Source organism: Lipophrys pholis (assembly GCF_963383615.2).
Source record: "Lipophrys pholis genome assembly, chromosome: 6".
In the NCBI taxonomy this organism is placed as follows: Eukaryota; Metazoa; Chordata; class Actinopteri; order Blenniiformes; family Blenniidae; genus Lipophrys; species Lipophrys pholis.
In genome coordinates this window covers 24916059-24941001 of record NC_137629.1, presented here as the reverse complement: position 1 = coordinate 24941001, position 24943 = coordinate 24916059, and the positions used below count along the sequence as shown (strand labels likewise).

Sequence of the window (24943 nt, the reverse complement as noted above, 5' to 3'; positions counted from 1 at the left end):
TGAACTAGATATTTACAAGCAGTTTGAGACGGACAAATTCAAAACACTCCCAACAACCGGCACTATTAAAGTCAGTGAGTCATTTATTCCCAAAACAATACTTTTCTTGGTACATCGACATAACTGTACGTGGTCACGGAAAAGTGGCTGCTTATGTAGAAACACAATGTTTTGTCTGAATATGAAATGCTGTTCATACACTTTATACCATACAGAAAGAAGTTAGTGACACAGGGACTCTTTACTGTTGGAGCCTGCTTGAAGAACAACCGGAGACATTGCACATATGTCTTAATGGAACTCCGCAACTGGACATCAACTGCATGGCAACTGGAAGCTGTGAGGTCTTGCTTCCCTGGATTTATTTTATCAGTCACCAAGACAACAGTTTTCTCAATTTAGAAGAGTATTCATACTGTCTACCTCGATCAGCTGTCTGAACACTTAAGCAGTCTGTATAAAGGGTTCATCCCATTACCTTATTTGTATAAACAACTGCTGTCTGATTTGGCTTAATTACCGTCCCTGTTGAAGGAGGCTCAAGCAGGTCCTTCAAATTGGATGGTTCATCAACTGAGCTGGTATCATGTGACATGGAGGAGCTGATTAGTAAACACTGTACATCAGCAAACTGATCAAGCAATGTAATCCTTTTACTGACAATTCACAGACATCAGTATAGACAGGAATCATTATATTGACATATGCTTAATGCCATGCAACTTTGCAGAATGTTGCACAATCCATAATGCAGGAAGTTTTCTCCTTTTTTTTTTTTCACTTTGAAACAAGACAAAAGCCAACATTCCAAAACAAAGAAAGCATCCATTATATTCAATCAAACATAATGCAGCCATAATTGTTTCTGATGTTAGCACAAAAAACAAACAAACAAAAACAAAGTGTTCGTGGAGGAGGGTTGGGAAGTTTATGTTTGCATAGCCATAAACTAAGGTAAGGACAGAGGAGGACACAGATATATCAGTTTATATCGACACCAGCGTACAGCAGTCATTCCATTCCTCACTCAGTATGGTATCAATAAAGTGGTGTACCATCAGAGGAAACCATGGCAGGGAGCAGTTGTGGCTCAGTGTTTTTAAGACTTTGGATCTTTGCTACATCTGAAGAGAGTTTATAACAGTCACTTTTGTGCCGAGTTGAAAACATTTTTTCACTACATAAATAATCAGGTCCCTTGTTTTGCTGTCTGAACCGCCTCCACGCATTCCCAGGAAATATATATATGTTGTGTCCTTTGGATGAAAACTAGAATAATGTTATAATACTGCATACATGTGGGTAATGGTGGTATTCCAAGAAGCATTCACTCAAAATCAGGTTAGACGTGGACATGGGTAGAAAAACACTTTACACAAAAGGTATGTGTCTCATAAAAAGGTGCAATCTGTAACAGTCAAAGTGCTCTCCCTGCTGTGTAATGGTATAGATTTGTATCCCATTATATTTACCTGTAATGTTGAAAAACTAAATTATTAAAAAGGTGCAAAACCTGCACATTTAAAACAAATCAGGTAAGTATTTTCCAAATGTGCTAAAGTATATTTTCTGTATTTCAGTAAACGTACCATAATATTAAACTTGAAAAATGACAATTTACAGATTACACCTTGTGAAGTGGAGAAATCTTAAAAGCAGCAAAAGTTAACGTAATACTGTCTCAACGACACGGGTAAATAGGAATTCCAGTGGCATCCATAGGTTGTTGGGGTTTTTTTTTTCACCAGTGACCTGCACATCACAGGTCATGGTGCAAATATTGTAAAAATAAATACATAAATACATACAGTACATGAGTAATTCATCCTTACATACACATATTGTATCATAAAATAAGATAGTTATAAGATAATTATAAAATTCATATGTACAAATGCATAGTCCATATGCGTCCAAAGAGAAACAGCGCAATCCAAGTCTTTCGTCACTTTGTGTTTTGTTTGGTGTATGTATTCCACATCAATTACTGTAATGTGTGTGTGTGTGTGTGTGTTTGTCTGTTTGTGTGCGTGCTGTGGTGTGCATGGCACTTACTGTACAGAAACACAGGAGCTACACACCAGCTAGCTCTGTGCTGTTTCCTCTTGTCTCACCTTGAGAGTCAGTGGTTTATCAGTGGCTTAAAGTTCACAGGTCAAAAGTTGAGAGGTACTTGGCCAGGAGTGTCTGGGGGGTCTAGTGTACGTGTCCGGAAAAGCTGTGTGAGTGCGAATACAGAGGATATGAGCACAGTGCAGCGTTTGGCCAGTAGCCGTACCCCATCAGCCTCCCCCTGACCCTGTACAGACCCAGTGAAGCTCACACTCTTACCCCCAACACTAGCACCAGTTCCCGCTGTCTCAACTGCTCCAACAAATTCCCGGTAAAGACCCACTATCTCTTTTATCTTGTCCATGGCCTCCTGACTGTCATTGTCCTCATCCCTGTTCACCAGACTTGGTTTATGACAGGCCTCACAACCAGGACAGGTGTTTGTTCGCAGGCAGGCTGCTGACAGCTGAACCAGGGCACTGAAGCTGTTAGATAATGAACGGAGGGCTTCATCGGGTGCCCACCCTACACGTGTGGCCCGCTGACATCCCGATGCCAATCGTCGAGCCTCTGCCTGTAGAAGACTCCGTTCTGCCTCTGTCATGGTGGTGGTCCCCATACAACTTAGGCTTTGTGCTGGAGTACAACTGTCTGTCGTTCCATTGTGATTGAGGTCAGGCCCAACGGTTATGCCTGTGCTATCCTGCTTTAGATCTTGACACGTTTGTTCTGTTTGTTCAAGGACTCCCCTATCTAACACCAGAAGAAGTTGGTCTATATCTTGACGCAGAGAAGCAAACCCCCCCTTCAGCCCACCATAATTCTTGTTAGTGAATGGACGAAGAGGACCCCCAAGTGAAGTTGTGGGTGAAGCTGGTTGTGAAACTAGAGGGCTAAGTTCAGAAGAGGCAGTGGAGAAAGTAGACAGGGGGCGAGGATTGTCCCTCAGCAGTGACAGGATATTGGGTTTTGGAGAGGGTGTCGTTGGAGAAGGGACAACGGGAGTTGATCGGGCAGGTTTGGGGCGTATTCGACGGGAGAACTCATAAACAGTGAGTTCTTCGTCAAAGCTAACACCATCTTCAGTATCTCCACTGAAACAGTTGGCATAAACAGTGCGGCAACCACAAGCCTCACGGTGTTGCTGTGGAGGAGTACCATCTGCTACTGAAGAGGTTGGTGAGTCACCTCCAATTTGCATGTTAGTCACACCTCCCAATCCCACTGCTGAATGAGGCCGTGACTGGGGCTGCTCGGATGACACACTCCCACTGTGCATACTATTTTCCCTAAAACTGAGATTAGGATGTGAGCCATTTGGCCCATTGGCCTTTTTCATATTCGACGTCACATCCTGGGCCTCTTTAATTGTTGCTATGACAACCTCAGCTCCATCCTCTAAAATGTCCCCTTTACTTCCTGATTTTGAGAGGACAGTTTCCTTTTCCTTGACGGGGGTTTTGTTTAGGTCCGATAATCCACTGGCAACAGACAGACCAGAGCCAAATCCAGATGTGTCTCCATTGATGGAGCTGGTGGAGGGATAGTCTAGAGTTCCTAGAATTTCTTGGGACCGTGTCATGTACCAAGGTAGAGCCTGGATCTTGCCTCTCAGGGCAGAGGCTGGTAGTCTACCTCCCAGACTGGAGGAGCTTGTTCTCAGGTCTGATCCTGAACCTGATCTTTCAGATTCTCTACTTTCAAGACCCCCAACACCTTTAGAATTGGTTGAGGTGAGGGAGGTGGTAAGAGTAAGCGGTGCATCTGTGTTTTTGGGTGATAGGCTCTCGTGGCTCAGAGAGACCCTTCTAGGTCCTGACTGGATGCTGCCATTACGGCTGTTCCAAGGATGGATTCCATTTGGTGGACTGGCAGATTCCTTGAAGACTCCTTTGCTTGGATCCGTGGGGGAGACCGGAGAGCTAGCAGGTATTGATAAGGGGTGAAGATTGATAGAAGAATTGGGTTTAGGAGGCACTGGAGGAGGAATGGCAAGCTTTGTGCCCGAATTAGAACGTGTGATAGAAACTAGATTTTGTGGCTTTTTTGCTGGCTGGTCATTGTCGTTTCTCCCTCCAACTTGAGACAGTGCCTTTTCATCAGGAATGTATGGTTTGTCTTTGGGAATGACATGCCCACCATTCTCACATACCACGTCTTTACTACGTTTTGGGCTGTGTTCTTGCCTTTTGATTTTTTCTTCTACTTGTGGTGTTGTGATTGGTGGTGGTTGTTTACTACACCTCACTGCTGTAATCAGGGCTGGTGACATAGGCAATCCACCTGATGTGACAGACTTGAATTCCATAGTGTCTGGCTCCATTTCCAGGAGTTCAGAAGATAAACGACCAGAAGCATCACCATTGCACTGAGCATATGATCTTCCATGCTGGGGTGATTTGGTAGGAATGATCTGCGGTTTTGGAGGCAGCTGGGGCTTAGGTGCCAGTGGTGGTTTGACTTTGACTTCCGGTTTCTGAGATGGCTTTGGTGGACTGGATTGTTTGCTGATGAGCTGATTTAGAGGGGCTTTAAGCATCTCCACTTCCTTGTTCAGTTTACAGGATTTGGCTTTATTGGCAATGGGTGACGACGGCGCTTTCCCTGATCCAGCTGGAAGTCCATTCCAGGTCCCACTCAAACGATTGGCATTCCGTCGGTCAGCCAGCTCAGCATCTTGGGTAGACAGAAAAAAAACATGTAAGTAAAGAACATACAGAGAAATCTATTAGTTGTCCAATACAACTCTACTCACAACAACCCACCACATTAAAAAAACAAAAACAAAACATTATACTACCAAGGACAATGAAACTTTATGAAAGAAGCTTGTCCTATAAGGTTATATCACACCTGCTGTCAACACACCTGATAAATCAGGAACTGGCGGAGTAAATCTTTCCTGTGCATCAAAAAATTCATCGTCAGATTCTGAGACATTGTCTTTCACCAAAAGAGCTGGTTTGGGGTTGGGTGATGGTGTCAGATAGAGACTCTCTTCATCCTTAGATAGGCGTTGCTCTGACTGTCTTGTTTTGCATCCAGGAATTGAACTTGTCCTTACTGGGACTTTGGGTGGTATCTTCTTCTTTTTCTTAATTGGTGATCTCTGGAAGGGTATGGTGTCAATCATTCTCAAATCCCTTGAACTAGGAATCTTAGAGATACGCCTGAGCTCTTTGACTCCAAAGTCTTCATCCTCCTCTTCATCGTCATCATCATCGTCATCGCTAGTGGCCCCTGGTGGGCTTGGAAGAAAATCAGCCTTAGAGAGATCGGCAAAGCAAAGGCAAGAGTTGTCATTGCCACGGTAATTGAGGTTGGTGGGTCGCATAGGACCTTGGTGCCGTTTTGGCTCCAGGAGGTAGGGGTGGTGAACGTCCAGGCTAGGAAGATCTTCGCCTGTACGTGATCCACGGAGAACATCTAGGTGAGATGTGGCTTTGGCTGCAGTGCTGCTCTCGTCTAGCGCAGCACTCAAGGAACCACTGGACAAGCTGGAAAAGCTACTTGTGACCCGTGGGTCGGTGTGGTACCAGGTGGTCCCCAGGTTCATTTCATCATCCACAACGCTGAATTTACGCAGTCCACTTCCTGTTGCACCTCTTTCCTCTTCACTCTCATCTTCCTTACCTTCTGTTGTCACTATTATTTTCACTTCCTGTTTGCCTCTGTGCTCCTCTCGCTCTAGTCTTTCTTCCTCTCTCCTTTTTTCTTCCTCCTCTCTCCTCCTTTCTTCCCAGTCTTGACTTGCTGGGTCTGGGCATTTGAAGCTCTGGGAATCCATTGGGTCATCCTCATCTGTTGAGTCATCTGAGTCACTGCAGCAGCGAGACACATAACCTAACAACAACAGGAAGACAGACAATTGCCATGCGGTCATTGTAGAGAATGTATTTCTTTGGACTAAAAATGTTTGATGATGATTGAAGCGTATGGCAATCTTTATTTTATCCGTACCCGTACTGGCTGGTGACATACATGTGATGGGAAAAATGTCTATCAAAAGGCCAAAGCCAGAAAGTGATTGCTTAAAGTGAAACAGGTTTGCTCACTTGATAGGGATTCATAGCACACGCCCTCTATTACGGCGAACTTCCCACACACACCTTCTTCAGCAGGTATCCGGTGCACCCTCACTTTTGGGCGCGCCAGACGGAAGACATTAACACTGGGATCCACCATGAGTTTGCAGTAGCCTCCCAGCAGACATCCTAAGTCTTTGGCTGCCAGAGAGTCCATCAGTAAGGCAAATGGCTGAAAGGGGGAGGGAATTGCAGATAAGGTAAAGCAGTAGTGGTTTGAGTCAAAGGGTAAAAGAGGAAAAGGCAATGGAGTGGGAGAAGGAGGGAGAGACAGTCACCTTTGAGTCAGTGAATTAGCATTATACAGTTACCACACACCCCTGAGGCTACGTTCTGTTGTATGTGTGATGGGGGCGCTCGCTTGACCTATATTAACTCTTGCATGAACCTCGGTGCTATTACAGTGTGGTGAATGAATATCCATTTTATGTATCTGTGTCAGTGTCTCTCTTCATATGAATAATACAACTTAATACAACCTAGTGTCTCATTGATTTACTGTTTGTACATGTATGTGTGCATCCCGTGTCTTTAATACCTTCATATCATGCAGTGAGATGCGGAGTAGGCTGACTTTGTCCGACTCCGTAAGCAACTCCACCCGGCTGATGCTGCTGAATTCGACCAATGTCGAGATCACGTTGAGCTTGTGGTTGATTACTTGGCTCATCCCATATTTTGCGCCAACCAGTAAGCTGACCAAAACTTCTCTGTCCTGAAGCTGGATTACAAAATAAATTCAAGTAGTTTGAATAAGTATTATGGTCAATGCTTTATGACGTATGGTGCTATAAACTTACCATCATTGTAGCTGTATAGGATCGCCCCCCATAGGAAACAAGTTCTCCCAGCTGAGTGAGGTAGGCCAACCGAGCCTGATTAGCAGATATCACCTATAAAACCACAGTATGTCACAGTAAGAACAGGACAGACGGGAAAACAGAGGGGATGCTTGGCAATAGCTTCCCAGAAGCCAAATCCCAGACCCCATACTCCTCAATCAAATAACTTCCAAACTGACAGCTATCTTTCACACTACGTTTCGTCGTTCAAAACAGAACTTTAAAGCGAAAAAGCAGTCATTGTCACTCAGGTGACTTGTCCCTTAAAGTATAGCAAAAATATGACAATATCAACTACTGGTAGATGCTTTCTTCCACTCAATTCATCAATATGAATGTACCTTCTGACGTGGCTCTAACAGGGACTGGATTTTCTTAAGGTGATAGCTGATGGCTTTCCTCAGGTCCTTTTCTCGCATGTTACTCAGCAGCGTTGGAGAGATGAAGCTGTCCAGGCCAAACTCTTTTCTGTCAACATGACATACACAGAGGGATCAAAATCACAAGACTACCTAAAAATCAATAGTGGAGTAGGCAGGTATTCAAGTTATATCAAGAAATATGTTGCATTTGATTGTTTGGATAGTGTTTATTAGGGAAGAGACGATCAACACTCTGTTCTCCACAGATTTCATCGCTCATGCTACAAAAGGACTTGGCTCTTCTGAGAACTATTGACCAAATTCTGAGGCTTTGTGTGAATCCATCAAACAGCTCACCAGAGCTTAAAAGGTCATATTTTCCTGACATTCTGCAATTTTTGGATTAATGTGTCACATCAGAAAACCGAAGCAAGGTAGAAAATACAATCGTAACCTCTCCTTTAAACTGTATTTCATTGCAGTAATCAGAACTATGAAGGAAAAAAAAATGAACATCACTTGAAGATGGACAAGTTATCAGTCTAAAAGAATGTAATAAAAAAGTACAGGCTGCACAGTGGTATGGTGCTTAGTGCTTTCGTCTGATAATGAGGATGTCTCTATTTTTTAATGCTGTTTGGGTTTGGTAGCCTTTTTGAGTGGAGTTTGCATGTTCTTCCGATGTGGGCTTTCTCCAGCTACTCTGGTTTTCATCCATAGTCCAGAAAATGCATTTTAAGTGATTTGGTAGCTCCAAATTGTCCATAGGTGTGAATGTAAGTGCATGTAACTGTGTGTGTTTGCCCAGTGATGGATAAAAGATTCATGAGCAACCCTATCTCAGACACATCACCATAACTGCAGCAGCAGAACAATTCTGCACGCACACATCAACACACCGCACCACACAAAATGAAAAAAGAGGGTTAAGTTTGGTCAGCAGTGGCTTACAAATGGGACCCATAAATGACAAAGACACACATACATATGACTCACGTAATGCTCTTGACCGAGGCTCGTGTCTGTCCACAATTGTCTAGTCTTTCATGCATGTGCAAGGCAGCCAGGCGGAGCGCAGTGTTACACTTCATCTCGACAGCAAAACGTTCCTGCAGCACGTCTCCAACACTCTGCAAATGAATGCAGTCAATGTCAGGACTGTAGTCATCACAGACTGTGGAGCCAATGAAACACACTACATGTCCTTGGACCTGCTGATGCCTACATGTGTCATGTGCGAACACTTTATACATCACTGAGACTTCATTCCACAAATGCTTAGAAGGCTTCAATGTGTTCTTGTCTGTGGTTACAAAATAGAAAAGCTTCCACAAAATATACCTAAATTCCATAAGCAAATGCTCTGGGCATGGTCACTAATTTCGAAACATAATTTTTCACCACATAGATGCTATATCTGGAATAACGGTCATATTACTTTTAAAAACAAATCTTTATTCTTTGAAACATGGTTTGAAAAGGACATAGTCCTTGTTCTTAAGATAGACTCTGACTTTCAGTTATATTGGAAGATGCATTGTTTGGTATCCACAGCAATGAACATACCAAAAATAGATATTGATTATTTTAGGGAAATTCCATATTCATAAGGCTAAATTTAGTAACACAAGGCCTTCATTGATTGATTTTGAAAAGGAAACCAAACAATATATAAAAATTATTAGAGTTTCAAATAATAAGAAAGCTACTAAAACTATTGACTTATGTGCCTTGCTTTATATATGTTAAATGAAAATCCCACTGGGTGATTTGTTTTTGTACATAAATGTTTGTGTTTGAATTGTTTTGTCTAAATTGTTCAATCAAAAAATTTAATAAAATAAATACCTTCATCCTACCACCACCTGGAAGGTTGGATTTTAAGGTTGTTGTTTTTTTTTGTTTGTTTTTTTACCAGTTTTAAAAGTGTGTTAACCACCAAGTAAAACCAGGGTTATGATAAATAACAAACGTGATATGTTGGGCCGCCATTGGGTAACCCTTGGGGTTTTTTTTGTTTGTTTTTTAATTTGGGCACGAGTGTCGACATTCTATGCATCTTGGATCCATGCAAGTTGAGTCTATGAATGTAGATCGTTCATCTTTTTATTCTTTCAATATAAAATTCACCCGTTTCCCACTCGGATTTAGTTTTTTCAGTAAAACATGACAGTAAATTCAAAAGTAGCTGATACTGATATTCAGTATCTGCTCTACAGAATGGCAACAAATACAATATATCATCAGACAAAAAAAAGGCTCTTGTCTATGAAAGAAAATGGGATAATTACTCAGATTAAAGAATTAGTTTGTCTGACCTGTAAAAATAGATACTCAAAGGCGGAGGTGTCGTCCTGCAGCATGTCCACAGGATCTCTGGGGATGAAACAAACCCTGAACAAACACCTATAATCGTGGGAGTCTTTTTTCTGCACCACCTGGTGGAGGAACAAAAAAAATGAAAGCATAAATATTATTACATTTGTCCACCACAAATGTGTCACAACATTACAGGAACTCTGTTTGTGTCTAAGCGACTCCTTTACCCGCTGTATGAGCTCATCTTCATGCAGTAGCAGTAGTTTAGCGATGCTGTACTGTTGCTCCAGCACCAGGGCAAAGTACTCTATGGCCCGGATGGACAGTTTATCCTTCAGCGTCAGCACGATGTCCTGGAATGATGAAAAACCAGGGGTAGAGGGTAAGAGGGTAACAGAGCATAAGTTGATTGTGTGTATATTGAGTGAATTGAGACCCGGGGTGGATTGTACCCTCACCAGATTCCCATAACAACCAGAGGAAACAACACACACCACAATGCGAACGATCAAACTCTGTTTACTTTTGTGACTTATGTGAACCTCATTAGCATACCACCCACTAAATAAAACAAACAAACAAACAAAATTAGTACCCTATTAATCCCGGCATAAAATCGAATAAAATCTGAGGTAACTTTTGTTTTTTTGGCGTTGACTTAGGTGCCAGCTTACAAATATTTTCTCGCAGATTAAAAAAAAAAATCCTTGAATAACTGAGCAAAGACAAAAGATGGATGTGGTTAAAAGAAATGCGCACCTTGATTGTATATTAGGATAAGTAGATAACTATTTTCTTATTTTCAAACATGAATAGCTTCTTCTTCCAGGTACAATGAAAGGATATTAATGTTATGTCACTGCTCAGCAAGGCGACAGTATGTACAGCCTACACACAGTCTAAGCTCTTTGGGGGTAATAACACCAGAACTTGTCGTGAGTCTAATTGCAAAAATACACCCACACGCTCTTTTATAACTAGATCTAATATTGAAAACTCGTGATGCTTGTGATAAGTTGACGGAGAGTCTTCTGAGGACAATAACAGAAAAAGAAAAGATCATTATTGCACTATATGTTGCTCGGGTTTAATATGCAGCATGTATATTCAGCTTTTCCAGCTTGGCGTCCACGAGGGAATGTGGCAGAGAATAAAGTCATAAAGCATTCCGCTATCGACCAATATGTCAACCACACATGGATGACGCAGCTATTTCTGGGGCCAGTAAGAAATCATAAGCATTGTCCAATTATCCATTTTCTATTCAAGATTCAAGGTGAACAAGTAGTGTAGCTATTTTGAAATGTCTAAATTAGACAACTGTGTACACACGCTACACTCAAAAGGACCAAGGTACTTCTAAACACTAAAAACAATCCTGTTTAGTGCACCTTGACTGTGGTGGTATTGTCGAACTTGAAGGCTTTAGTCTGTCCATTCTCTAAGTAGACCTTCAGGACGTTGGGCAAGAAGAGAAGAGAGTTTCCCTGGTGAAGATAAAAGAGAGATGTTGTTGGAGAGAATCAACACCGAACCAGTAAGCATAAACCACGGAAACGACTGCAGATTCATAATAGATAAAGCTGTGGCCGCCACAGAGAAGAGAATCGTTTATCAGCAAGCTCAGACCAGCCTCCCCCCTCTGCATCAGATCCACTCCTGTTTACCTGAGTGTGCCCGTTGACCACCACCTCCTCTGCAAAGCGCACTTTAACTGGATTACTCCTCAGACGAGCTCTCTTCTCTGCTGACATAATGGATGACTTGGGGTTCTGCAACACACACACACACACACACACACACTGAGTAAATACCGTGACTATAAATGTGGGTGTTGAGAGAGAGGCGTCAGTGCCTTCTTTGTACTCACTGTCATGTGCCGCAGGATGGTCACGTTGATACAATCCTCCAAGTCCCTGGATGTGTTGGGAGAATATGGGTACGGAGGCAAAAAATAATCACATTTTAACAAACACAAGCAAAGATCATTAGCTCTCTGTCCAGCTGTCAAGCAAGGACTTTCTGCTCTGACCTTTGTCCCAAACTTACACGGATATGCACACGCACGCACGCACACACACACACACACACACACACACACACACACACACACACACACACACACACACACACACACACACACACACACACACACACACACACACACACACACACACACACACACACACACACACACAAAGGAAGTGTAACTATAACCTACTTATAACATTAGCCTAAAAACTACATCTTAACAATCAAACCGTTATAAACCCTGCATTCTGGTAACATCAGGTAGCAACAACCAAGAGAGAAATACCACACATGTTGCATGTTGCCACAAACACACACACACACACAGAGAAATTGACCAAACCTTCTTAAATACGCACAAGAGGAAACAACTTTGGCTTCATATTTCATCACTGGATGACCACACCCACAATTTGTAGTGACACCGTTGGTTTTCCCACATTCTAGGAACTCCATAGACAGACAAAGAGACAAATACTTCCTCACCTTAGGACATTTTCCACCTGCTCCGCACTCAAATCCTCCAGCATCACATCGTTAATCTGCAGGACCTGATCTCCTGGGTAAAGTATCCCGTCTGCAGGGCTCCCTACAAACCCACAGAGATCACATATTCATACCGCAAAAACAGGAATGCTTGCTTGAAACAAAACACATGAGTATCATAGGGAATTTATATAAAGGCGCACACAAACACACACCCAGACACACCAATAGGATGACGTATATGCTTATACAACATGGCTGACTCAACGGTGTTCAGCTGAGCTCTCCAGGATATGAGGGGTTACGGTTATTCTGAGTCTCTTCCAGCTCAGCTCCGTTCTGCTTTCTCCACTTATTTTTTTTTACTCATTTGTCTTCAGGCAAGAGACGATGACTTAGGGAACAGCAGTTTCAGCTTACTCTAGCACACATGCTCACAAAAATACTAAGTGAACGAGTACATAAACACACACGTCCATGCACACACGCTTTCACACACCCACTCTGCCTCGCAAAGCTCCGTCTGCCCCTGATTTGTGACCCGCTGATGGCATGCTGCCCTCCTCTGCAAGCTTTTACACCCTTCACCCCCCCCGTTTATGTCCAGCCTCCATGACCGCTTTGTCAACACAATGATCTTTTATATTGTTGAAGCTCTTCTCTTTTTCTATTCTTCTTCATCATTCACCACTTTCCTCTAACAGTCACATCTTTTCCATTAGCACATCTCCGACTTCTCACGCCACCTATCTTTCCCTCCTCCCTCCCATCATATACACCTTCATACTCATTATTTCTGCTCTCTGTGACCATATTTGCACTTGTCTTGTCGTCTATCCCCCCCTTGGCTTGCCTGCTGGCACCTTCTCTCTCTATTAAATTGTGTCTTCTGTTAACACCTCGCTCTCTCCTTCTCACTCTCTCTTTTTCTGGCAACAGACAGCAATTGCTGAGTTGTGCGGCAGGGTGGAGTGCTCCTATGGGCATTTATCAGCTTATTTTACAGGCCAGATGTAAAAGTAATGGATCAGCATCTCTCTTCCCCGCCCCCCCATCTATCTCTTTCACTCTTTCAATCCCCCTATCAAAGTTGCTTAAATGAAAAGTGATTGAATTTAGAAAGGATGAGCAGGTGGCTCTGTTGTTTCCGCGGCTTCTCTGGCAGCATGCCCTGTGAGCTGAATGCCAGGAGAGAGTCATTGTGCGTTCGCGTGCGTGTGCATGCATGTGTGTGTTCGAGTAGGGGAGAGAGTGTAAATCTGACTTGCTGCAGGCGGTGCACTGTTGCGTAAAGCTGGTGGCCATTTGGTGAGGAAGCAGGAAAAAAAAAATGACTCTCATCCACGTAAACAAACCCATCACACACATACACAGCATACCCCGGACACCCTCCCCGGACACCCTCCCCGGACACCCCCCCCGGGAACCCTCCCCGTACCTGGGGCGACGTCCCTGACCAGCAGGGGTCCATTTGTAGTGAGGGCGAAGCCATGTCCAGTGCTGCTGTCCAGGACCGGGTCCCTGGTGATCTGCAGCGTCAGCTTGGCCTGGAAGTTCTGATTGGACAGACTGTTGGAGCGCTGCGACCTCCCATCACCTAACAGCCGCTCTCTGAGGAGGGCAGACAGGGTGGCAGGTTATTAACAGTTGACTACGACGGTCCTCAAGAGGCACCGTCCACTCGGGTGGATGACAGGTCAAAGAAAGGAGTTCAGAATTTTATCAAGTGACCATAAAAAATATCGGCTCTGGATTGTACGAACACTGTAAGAGCAAGAAGTAGCCATTTGTGACGCATTCCTCTTCGCTGAACCGAGAACACCAAACATGGCTTCTCTTAAATAAATGAAGGGAACTATGGCCACAGTGTTGGTGCTCTGAATGTGACCGTCATCAGTGTTATCTGGTACGCGTTTAGCTGTGCAGCTGCTGGTTCACTTTGTTGTAAATCTTAAAATAAAAATGCCTCTTTCACCCATGATGAAGTTTCCCTCTCTTGTGTACAGTTAAATCTCATATGCAAGTTCAGAAATAAATAATTTAATATTAATGGATCAAAAATCTTCATTATTAGATTTAGTTGTGCTGAAGAGTTTCTATCCAATGTTGGGCAAATGCATAGTATGAAGCAGCTGCAGGTCCAAACAGCACGAGTACGTATCATATACGATTTACTTAATACAGAACAGGAGCTTCAAATTTCTTGATTTTACCATCGAACAGTATTGGAAGATTTTCACTTATTAAATGCCACGTCATCCTATCTATGATGCTGAAAATAGGTATACAAGATTATCAAGTAAAAGAGCTTCTGTGACATAACCCAGCGTTCTTTTTTGTTCGTCATCCAAAGAGCCAGAAATTATCATTGCTTGTGCTGCATTTAAGTCTGGCTGTCTTCTCCCTGGGGCGAGTTGTCCTGGTCAGTTGGTCACAACATGCCGAGACCTTTCCCAGGAACAACTGAGAGGGAGTTCACTGGGCTCCCTCTGCTACGCCTCCTTAGCCGAGACTGAGAAACCACTCACTGGACAACAAGGGGGTGAAGGGCTCTTGAAAGCATATTTGTGGTTCACTCTGGGGTGTGTGTATGTGTGAGAGAGGGACAGTCCTGGTTTGAATATGAATCCAACCATGTGTAATGTGTGAGTGTGCGGAAAGAGTTATGACAAGTGCATGTTTATACAAGGTTAAATAATGTAATAAATTAAGTTTAGTATTTGAACACTGAAGTAGTACATTTTTATAATTGGACAAAGGCGCCAGAATCTATCAAGAAGTGATTCAGCTCAGTTCCAAACATTCTTGTTTGCAGGTTGTTACCACCAAAAATATGCTTGATTTGTTCTAATTCAGATTCTCTCATCAACATGTCACTGTCGCATTTCTGAATCATATGTTGTCGCCCGAGTGTGTATTTTTTTTTACTTTTAAAGAAGCATCGTCAATTTTGAAAGGCATCAGCGTCGACTTGTGTTCACTCTGTACCTGCTGAGTGACTCTCGCGTGCGTCGTATTATTGTTCCCACCACCTGCTGAACCCGACTGGCCCTCCGAGCCGGAGACCTGCTCCTACATCGCTCCTTCTCCTCCATTTATCTACAGCGGCAAAGAGAAAGAAGGAAATTCATTTCAGCATGCATTGCTGAATGCAAAAACAGACAAAGAAAATAAGATGTGGCAGAAAGAACAGAAGGGAAAGGGACAAAAAGAAAAATGAAGAAAATGAAAAAAGAAGCTGTTTAAAAGTCAGTTCTGTCTTTTGGACTGTGTAATCAGGGCCAGAATTGGGTTCAGCCTGCTCTGTTTTTGTATGCAGCACATGTAGCCCGCCTTGAATGCAATGAATAATAACATTTGTGGGGAACAAGAGAGGCTGGGAGAGAAATGGGCGGAGTTTAGCCAGGATGACTAATATATGCAAAAATGACCTGATTTCTACCACACACACACACACACACACGCACACAAAAAACAAAAACAAAAAACCCCCAACTGCATTATCACACAATCACAAAACATCAGTGTGCCACAATCTGCATGCTCACTCCAACTCTGCAGCTGCGCATTTTTCCGCTCAGTTTTTCTCTTTGTGTTACGGAAGAGAGATGGAGGCCTCAGCTTGAGCTCCAGGGAGGCCAAGCTGGTCAGCACTGAATCCAGAACAAAACCTCAAGACTCACAACTCCTTTCAACTGTGTTTTGTTTCTGTCAGCCAATCAATATCCAGTCACTGCAGAGGCTGTCCGAGCCCCGGATTAGTCCGTGACACGTTTTAATACATTCAAGGACAACAAATACATGCTTGTGTGTCAGCACATCGATGCAAAATTGAAAGATTATTATTTTTATAAGTAGTAGTAGTTGTAGTAGTAGTAGTAGTAATACATATATCATTAGTTTCTTGTGTTTGAGATGCAGTTTTGCTTTTTTTTTCTTATATTTGAGCCATTCGTGGATCTACTGGACTCCAAGAGGGAGACAAGCTGACAAGGAGGGGGCAGCAATCCAGACCTGATCAATACAACTAATGATGAAGAATGCAACCCTGAAACCTAATAATCCATACCTAGGCACAGAGAAACTGAGCCAAGAGCTTAGTTTGATCAGCTCTCTGAAATATGGCTCAAACTTTCGCAAGCCAAGACTTTTGTTAAGAGCTTAAAAGAAACAGCTTTCTGGCTGTGTGCCGCACTTGTTTTAGCGTTTTGAAAACATGGACTTGTCCAATAAATGGAAGCGGTTGAGTCATTACAATGCAATTACGTTTCTGTATCTTACATTCTGACTCATTTGGAAATAAGATGCACTGCATTACAATCAATAGAGGAGTTTGTGTAGTCTTGCTGCATGCAAACTTGCATTTAGAGCAGACCTGGTCATTACGTGGCAGGTGGGCCGTATGCGGGCTTATTTGTCAATTGAAATTATGAATCACATAAAGATTAGAGTGCAATATCCATCCATTCATTTCCTCATCCTCCCTGGGTTGAAAATTTACCATTTGAATCACCATTACCAGTCCAAAAACACAAATATATTCAAGACGTTGACTGATGCAGAGCAGAAACAGTGGCTTATCAAATCAATGTGGCACCCTGCTTTTAAATGAAATATAAAGTGTGTTCATATCAGCCACAATTATGTAGAATTTGTGGCTCGACCCTCCACTGTAGTCCTCATTTGTCATGTGACTCGCTCAGAAAAGAATTAACTGCCCACATTTGATTTGAAGGATGAGATACTAAATAAATACCTTTACAAGAAACAATCAGCATCAGTAGAGCTTCAGCTCACTCAGATGAAGTAACCACGGACTGCAGACCACTGCTGACTGACCTCCCTTGGTAGTAGTGAACTGTGCAGTGTGGGTCTGTCCTTTAAGAGGATTACAGACCTTCGTTCTGCATGGGCCTGCACTTGTCAGGGTGTCACTTTAGCACCTCCTGCTTATCCGGATTGAAACAGATTGACGTGGATGAACAAGGCTGACTGTAGTGGACAGATGCAAAGAGGAACCAACCATCATTATTCACACATCTGCCCCTACTCGATTATTTAGAGAAATAAATACTACATTATGATTAACTAATACTTGAAACTATGTTTGGACTGTAAATATTGAAAAATTGTGATAAATGTTTAGTAAGTTTGTAGACATAACGGTGTGACAAGTGCAACAGTCACTGAGTCAAATGTTGGTTTTTGCTGTCATTTCTCTCTCTACTTTTTCTGTCTTTAATTTTCTCTCTCTCTCTCTCTCTCTCTCTGCCACTGCCTCACCTTCACTGTCCTTGCCGAGTCAGGTAGTCATCTCCAATGACGGTCTCTGTGGACAGCCACCGCCAGTCATTATTTTTTCTATAGCATGCACACTCTAGGCACTGGAGCAAGGGGTTTACTATCCTTGCTTTCTTACTGAAGTAGTGAGTTAGGCAGATGCAAGGGCAAACATATGCTGAGTGTGTATACCTTCTCCAAAGAGATATTTTAATGTGCATTATTTGCCGGTGCTGCGCTTCTAAAAAAAAAGGCCGAAAAAGGATTCGTTGTATAAGACTCGCACTGGAAAATCAAATGAAACCCACACTTGCAGGGACTAAAATCTTGCCCAGATATTTTAGGCATGCAGCATCGTGTTCCATTTTAAACTAAACACTGCGAGAGCATGACTCACCGTGATGTAGCTTGTCTCTTCAGGACTCCAGAACAGACATACCCCCTCGTCCTCTGAGACATCAGCTCTGTAGCCCCTCCAGGATTGGCTAAAAAGAAGGCGAGAGGGGTCCTTGTGATCATCAGGGCCAATCCCAATCTGGTGCGGCCACCTGTGCAGGGCAGAACAACGCTTATTAGGGAGGGCTGTCAGAACCTTTAAACACGGCAGCTATCCACATAACAAGTTTATAAATAGAATTGAGCGTGAAATGTCCAGTTACAAAGCCTGATTCGGACGTGTAAATCGTATATGACATCAGTTTTCAACCCATCAGTAAGTAACTGAGCTATGCTCCAGTTGTTGATATGTTCAGGGTGAACATGCAAGGATCAGCCGTGCGCAGATGTGAGCCCAAACCAGCTACGTGGTTGTGGTTTTCCAAAGAGGCCCCTCCTCTGGTCCCAGAGGCTCGCTCTCTCTCTCTCTCTCTCTCTGTCTTTCTCTCTCTCTTTCTCCCTTGCTGCCTTCCTTTCCCTCTTACCCGCTGTCTTCTCTCTACGCCTCCACAGCATCTAAAGCACATGGCGATGTAAAGACGCGGCACTCACTTCTCTGGTTGTCTGAATTAAAATTTCATACAGCCCAGTTCAGTGAACAGTTCTGACTGGGCGCACTTTAAGAGCAAAGAGGACAGCCTGTGAATCCTGATGTGGTGGCAGCAGAAGTGCTGCCAGGCAAACACAGATCTTAGCCAATGGTAAAAGAGGACAAGTCTTTCATACAAGCATCAGGGCAGATATGGCTGAAACGTTAGCCAGCCTCTGGGTTCGGGGGGGGAAACAGACTTGGGGAATGCTTTGTTGTGAAAACGCTGGGCTTTTGAATTAGTTGCGACACTGAATAAACATTCTCGATCTTGTCAAAGGAAACCGCCACATTTTGCACTTGAAATGTTGATCTGCGATGTAAACTCTCACTCCCTTGGGCTTTCGTCTACAAGAGGGAGCAGAATTCAAGGAACCGCTAGTCCCATCTGTGCAGCTCCTCCATCAGGCCCGGTGTCCCACACACAGGGCTCTTTCACAGGGCCCATGTGTCCCACTGAAAAAGCCAGCATAAGACCTAGACCCACACAGACTGCAGGGCAGATGAATAATGTATGGGGCTAATGCAGCTAGCTCTGCCTCCGAATGCCTCCTTCTGCCACTTTGCCAACACAGGCAAGAAGAAGAGCGGAGCGAGGAAGGGGGGGGGAGACACAGGAAAGACGTATGGGGGATGCGGGGGTGAGAAGGGGGAGAGGGGAGGGGGCTTTAAAGGGGCTGGGAAAAGGGGAAGGAATACAGAAAAGAGAATTGGTCAGGGCAAAGAGAAGAGAGAAAGAACAGGATATTGAAGGGGGGAGAAACGAGGGGGGAGAATTTTAAAGAGGGTGAAGAGGGCAGCGGGGAAGAAATGAGCGAGCAAAGCTGCAGGAGAACAGAGGAAAGAACAAAAGTATCAGCAAGAGGTAAAAGAGTCCTACTGGCACGGAGGAGGGAATAAAAGGTGTTCGATGAAGAATGTCTCCTCCATCTGAGAGCAATAAAAACCAGGCAGGAGAATTTGAGACCCGGTATGTTGTTCAGAGGAGGCAAAATAAGTGGACCTGTGGCGTTGTTACCACTGCCTGTTTCAAATGAAGATCTTATTTTCAAACTTGGCTCAGTAAAGCTGTAGACAATGTCCCCGAATCTGGCTCTGAATCGATACTCAACTGCAAATGCTGTCCTCCACTGTCATGTCACCAAGTGACCTAGCTCACAACACACACACACACACACACACACACACACACACACACACACACACACAGTTCCCTCTACACTAACCTCCCCTCCTTCACACAGAGAATATTGTTTTTAGCTGCAGCTGGGTGATGAAGTCTTCCCAAATCCAATCCAGTTTCTGAATGTCATTTCTATGAAACCACCACCTTCCTCTACAGTTTCTCAGTCTCTCTCTCTCTCTCTCTCTCTCTCTCTCTCTCTCTCTCTCTCTCTCTCTTCCTCTTTCTCTCTCTCTGCTAATTTTCCCATACAATTACTTTCCGTCTCTGAGAAAACAGCCTATTATTCAAGCCTTGTATGAGCACACATGCAGTTCATAGAAGTGCTCTCCTCGGGAGGTTGAGCGGTGGCACTGAACGGGCCGTCCCTGTGCAGCCAGCTGAATGGAAAACAGTTTTAAGCCCAATTAGCTGTTCTGGGCCAAAGCAGGTCACACCAACCTGGACGGGGCCGACACATGGCATTTTACATCACGATGGGATGGTAAACAATCTTCAGGTTCATCTGTTAAACATTACAATTCATGGTAAATGATAGTGACAAGATTATTATATCAGTCATAAACTTTTTGATTGCACACGAGTTTGCATGGATAAATCACACACACACACACACACACACACACACACACACACACACACACACACACACACACACACACACACACACACACACACACACACACACACACTCACACACAAACACACACACACACACACACACACGCACACACACAGGCTTTGATATGATAAGCAAGTGGAGCATCACAAATTTAGCAATCAGACTCCAGCCGAAGAGTTTTTCACTCATTTAACAACAGCTTTTATTTGGTAAAGAGCAGTTGGCTGCAATTGACATCTTTTTCTGAATCTGCTCCCTCAACACACACACACACACACACATGCACACACCCACACGCACACACACACAGGATACAGCTGCACCACATGAGGCAGCAGCAGGGGTTGGTTCAGCGACTCAACATTTCATATTTGCACTCAGTCGACGCCAATAAAGTTGGACACGGCCTTCATAGACGAGTCAGTCCAGCAGCATACTTGGCAAAAAAATGTATTGTGTGTGTGATTTTTCTGGATGATTTGATGTGAGTCTGGTTTCAGTTTATGTGAAGCTGCTGAATCACTTCAGATTTCATTGCAATGCAAAGTAGTAAAGGATCAACAAGCAGAGCAGGCGATCAGTATCCTCAAATACTTTGTGATGTACTAGACTTTTGTAATTTCCCTAAATAATTAAACATTTAAATACATAAGTTTAGAAGAGATATTCAGACAGTCAAAAAATTACAAAAATCTATCAACAAAGATTCTTCATGGTTTCGTTCATCAAATACTGCATGTGAGTCTTATGGTTATTCATGTCGTGTTTAGGAACACATGTGGTTTCTGCAATAACCACAATTATAGGCGGAAACTAAATAGATTACATTTTGCCAAATGCCACAATCTTAAGAGATCAAATGGATTTCAGTTTTATCATTTCATTATATCCTTAATGTTGAAGTGAATCGGCGCTCTGTGACATGGCATTTTCTCACGTAACCTTTTAAGTCCATCCAGATGGATGATTCCCGAAAGGTTTCTAAAGTTATTAAAAGTAGTTTGTTGTTGTTGTTTCAAGAGGAATCGGCCATGCAGTCATGACTGATCAGATGCTTTCTATTAACTCTGCTTTGTGGTATTTTTAAGCAAACTGGCATTATGACTGCATGAGTGGTATTATTTATTAGTGCACCCCTCCAGTCAAAACTGAAATATCTCAACAACAATGGGATGCCATACATACATATTTGGTGCTGACATTTGTGGTCTGTCATGGATGAGTTGTACTAACCTAGGCGTTTGCCTTTAATGCCAACATGAGGTCCAGACGGTTACTTATCCAGTAAAACATCTTTACATTCTGCACCACATCATTGGAACATCATTTGCGACATTCAACCACAGCTCCTGGAGGGCACAATGAGTCTGCTGGTATTATTGTTTTATTTTTACCTTCTGTCAAAATCTGGCTCTCTAAAGTCCCATTGGCAAAAATATTGTTGAAGACTCGAGATCACGCAGGAGCATGACTACCACCGTGATTAGTCTGTTTGTCAATTATTTTGATTTATGTAAAGTGGTGTTTAGCATATGTTTTCATGTTAAAATGGTCTGGTGAAATGGTGAAAATAGTATACACAGCTCACATTCACACTATATTGGTGGACAGCTTGAGAAAAAGTAATGTTTTCACATGGTTTTCTTCCTATTAAACGGTTCGCAGCATCATCGCACCCCAATGAAGGTTTGAATCTGGGTCAAAGCATTTGTGTTTTCAAGTTCTTAGAGAGGTTGCACGTTGCTGTACGCCTCTGTGTGGTTTATTTTTGTTTTTGTTTTATTGGCGCATCGTCACATCATCAAACTGTAAAATGGTCATCGTATTATTGTTGATGTGCGCAAGTCTGTTTCCATGTGTTTCGCGTTAGAGTGAAAACCTGTCCCGAGTGTAGCCGATCATTCATTGCGTATCAGATGGTTAAGCTCCAGCTACAACAACCCCAAATTATATGTTGATCATTATTGTTGTTGTTGTTCACGATTTCACAAATTATTAAAGAAAAGAAACATAATCATCAAACAGCGGCTTGGTATATTTTCATTATTTTGTTGTGACTTCTATGGCATGTGTACCTTTCGGTTTCCCCGTTATCGATATTCCAGACATCAATCACATCTTTTCTTCGTCATTCGGTTTTTCCAGCCTGTTCCATTAGTATTATGAAAACTGGGCTCACCATGTGCGGCTCATTTCATTTCCTCCTTTCATCAGCGACCTGGCAAAGCGAGTGTTCCCCCGTGCACGATTAAATAATGGGTCTTTTAATAGTACGCTGCATTGTGTTAGAGATCTCTGTCAACGGTTTTGACGGTGAGACACACAGACAGACAGAGATGTCTGAAGTAGGCCATTGGATGTTGGAGGATGATGGATGCTGCGAGTCTGGAAAATCTGTCTGACTTTCTGCCGTCTGACACAATTTCCTTCAACACAGTGATCCTGGAAGCTAGAATATAAAGGTCTTATCTTCAGGTAAAAGTCATGTTCTGCTGACTTAGAGACACAATACTACTCTGAAGTCATACATCCACAATGGAAATGATTTTAACATTTCATGTGTTACAAAAAAACCTGAAGGGAGGAAAAACTTATTTTTGTTTTAGAAACATGCTCCTCGTTATCAAGATGTTTTTGCAGCCTATATATTCAGAAAAAGACTTGGTCTATATTAGGGCCCCATTTCCAGTCAATTGTGTCATTGCAGTAGAGCTGTCAAATCAAGAAAGCTGTGGCTAATTTCTGCTCTCAATTCATTATGCTGATCCAGCCTGAAGAGGAAACAAATGCAGTCATACAACTGGCCAACCAACGGCAAATGGATAAATTCAAATGCACCGGTGTGAGCTGTCACCTTTAAAACTAACTGAACTAAATTGATCATTCGGCATCTTGTGTCATCTCCCACGGTATGAACTGAACCTGCTTTGAATGGATTCCATTATTTACAGATGGGGGTGAGTGTTTGGCAGGAGCAGCGAGCACCAGCCCAGCAACAGTCTGCCCTGGAGACATGGAGCTACAAGACTGAAGATGAGGAGAGAGGGAGAGGATGGCTGGCTGCATGGCTGGATGGCTGCAGTAAGTGGGGCACAGGAGCAGTCAGCAGATCGAGGCTAATGCAGCAAGGCATCAAGTCTTCCCTGATGTGCAAGTTATGCCCCGTCGTTTTTTTTTTTCTTCTTCTTTTCCTCCTCTGGCAGAGTGACCTCGGAGCCACAACTCCCATCACATGTTCCAGCATACATCCCTGAGTCATAGCACAGTGCCCCGCAGCAGCGTGCACAAATAAACACCAAGTGTGCACAAAGCGCAGCACTGAGCGTCCATAAAGGCCACGCAGGCACAGCGCAGAAAATGGCATGTGGACCCATAGATCTCTGCATATGGGGATGTTTAAAGACAACAAGACCAATCAACGTACACAAACATGTCTGGACCGCAATCAGCGGTCATATTAAATCATGTCATGCATTAAACGAAGGCCCCAGAACAGCAAAACGCATTGTTCCGGTCTAGTTGTGTTGCGCTTGTCACGCCTCGCACGGCACGGCGGAGCGCAGGAGGAGAGAGAGGCGGGCTGATGTTGGCCAGAGGATACGAGCAAAGAAGAAGAGAGAGAAAAAAAGAGGGGGGGTACGACTCTCCCAGGGTGACTACATGTCGCCTACGCCCATTCATAATGTTGCGTGTTTTACAATCCAGACTCCTGGCATCCCCCGGAATCCGTCAGGATTTAGTCTGTGCGTTTCCAATCTGTAGCCAGTGACGGAGATTTCACTGCGCACACGGCCACAGCGTGGCTCTCCAATAACATGTGTTTGTAAATATAACGGAATAAATACGAGGATGACCGCTGCAAGGCGGGGGGGAATGTGCGGTGGCGTTACATAGGTTACCCATACATTATTTACCAAATGATCTCGGGTTGGGAGAACTCCCCGTGCTCGTAAATCCGTGAGAATAATCTATGTGCTCAATTGAAATGACCAAAGGAATAACTTTTATCAGTGATCGCGGCCATGCCACTCAAACCAGTAGGCTAAACAAAGAAGAAAAAAAAGGTCAGTCTTTTGTTGCTTCCTTTTATAATCTTAATCGGATTTAAATCTCTCCGTCGCCTCCATCAAACGTGATGTGAACCCGGGGTGTAGCCCCCTCGGATTGTAAACATGGCCAGTAGTCAAACGATTCATTTTGATGCGATAGATAAGGGTTGCGATATGGCCGGGCTGGACGCAAGGTGCCGGCGGTGTCTCCGGCCGAGCGGCTCCTCCATCAGACAATAAACACCGGAGAAAGCGAGCAGACTCACCTCGTGGTCTGAGCAGCAGACGGACGGACCAGAGTCTGGGCTGGAGGGGCTGCTACCCCCAAGATGATCGGCGATGCGCAGCAGAGGAGAAGGAACGATATTCGATCCTCAGAAATATCCTCCAGATGATGGTGGTGGTGGTGGTGGTGGTGGTGGTGGGGATGTAGTGAGCGGGGGGTTTGGCTGTACGCTGGAAGCTGTCATCGCACTGGGACTGTCTCTCTCAGCTTAATCCTCGGCCCTGAGCTCAGAAATAACCCGCCCCCTCCCTCTGCTCCTCTTTCCTCTCTCTCTCTCTCTCTCTCTCTCTCTCTCTCTTCCCTGCCTCCATCGCCCCTCCTC

The 24943-nt window shown here is 43.7% G+C and overlaps 1 protein-coding gene across 1 annotated transcript; it reads right to left on the bottom strand.

Moving 5' to 3' along the window:
• Nucleotides 1-66: 66 nt before the first annotated feature.
• On the bottom strand, nucleotides 67-24892 carry frmpd1b (FERM and PDZ domain containing 1b). The gene is made up of 17 exons (XM_080465835.1): nucleotides 24602-24892; nucleotides 17855-18005; nucleotides 15166-15276; nucleotides 13616-13788; nucleotides 12178-12280; nucleotides 11531-11576; nucleotides 11328-11432; nucleotides 11052-11147; nucleotides 9888-10013; nucleotides 9660-9779; nucleotides 8338-8471; nucleotides 7321-7447; nucleotides 6938-7030; nucleotides 6676-6858; nucleotides 6162-6309; nucleotides 4921-5895; nucleotides 67-4728 (listed from the first exon to the last, which is right to left on the bottom strand). The coding sequence occupies exons 3-17, from the start codon at nucleotides 15270-15272 to the stop codon at nucleotides 2156-2158; spliced, it is 5109 nt and encodes a 1702-aa protein (XP_080321961.1). The 5' UTR covers nucleotides 15273-15276; nucleotides 17855-18005; nucleotides 24602-24892; the 3' UTR covers nucleotides 67-2155.
• Nucleotides 24893-24943: the final 51 nt, after the last annotated feature.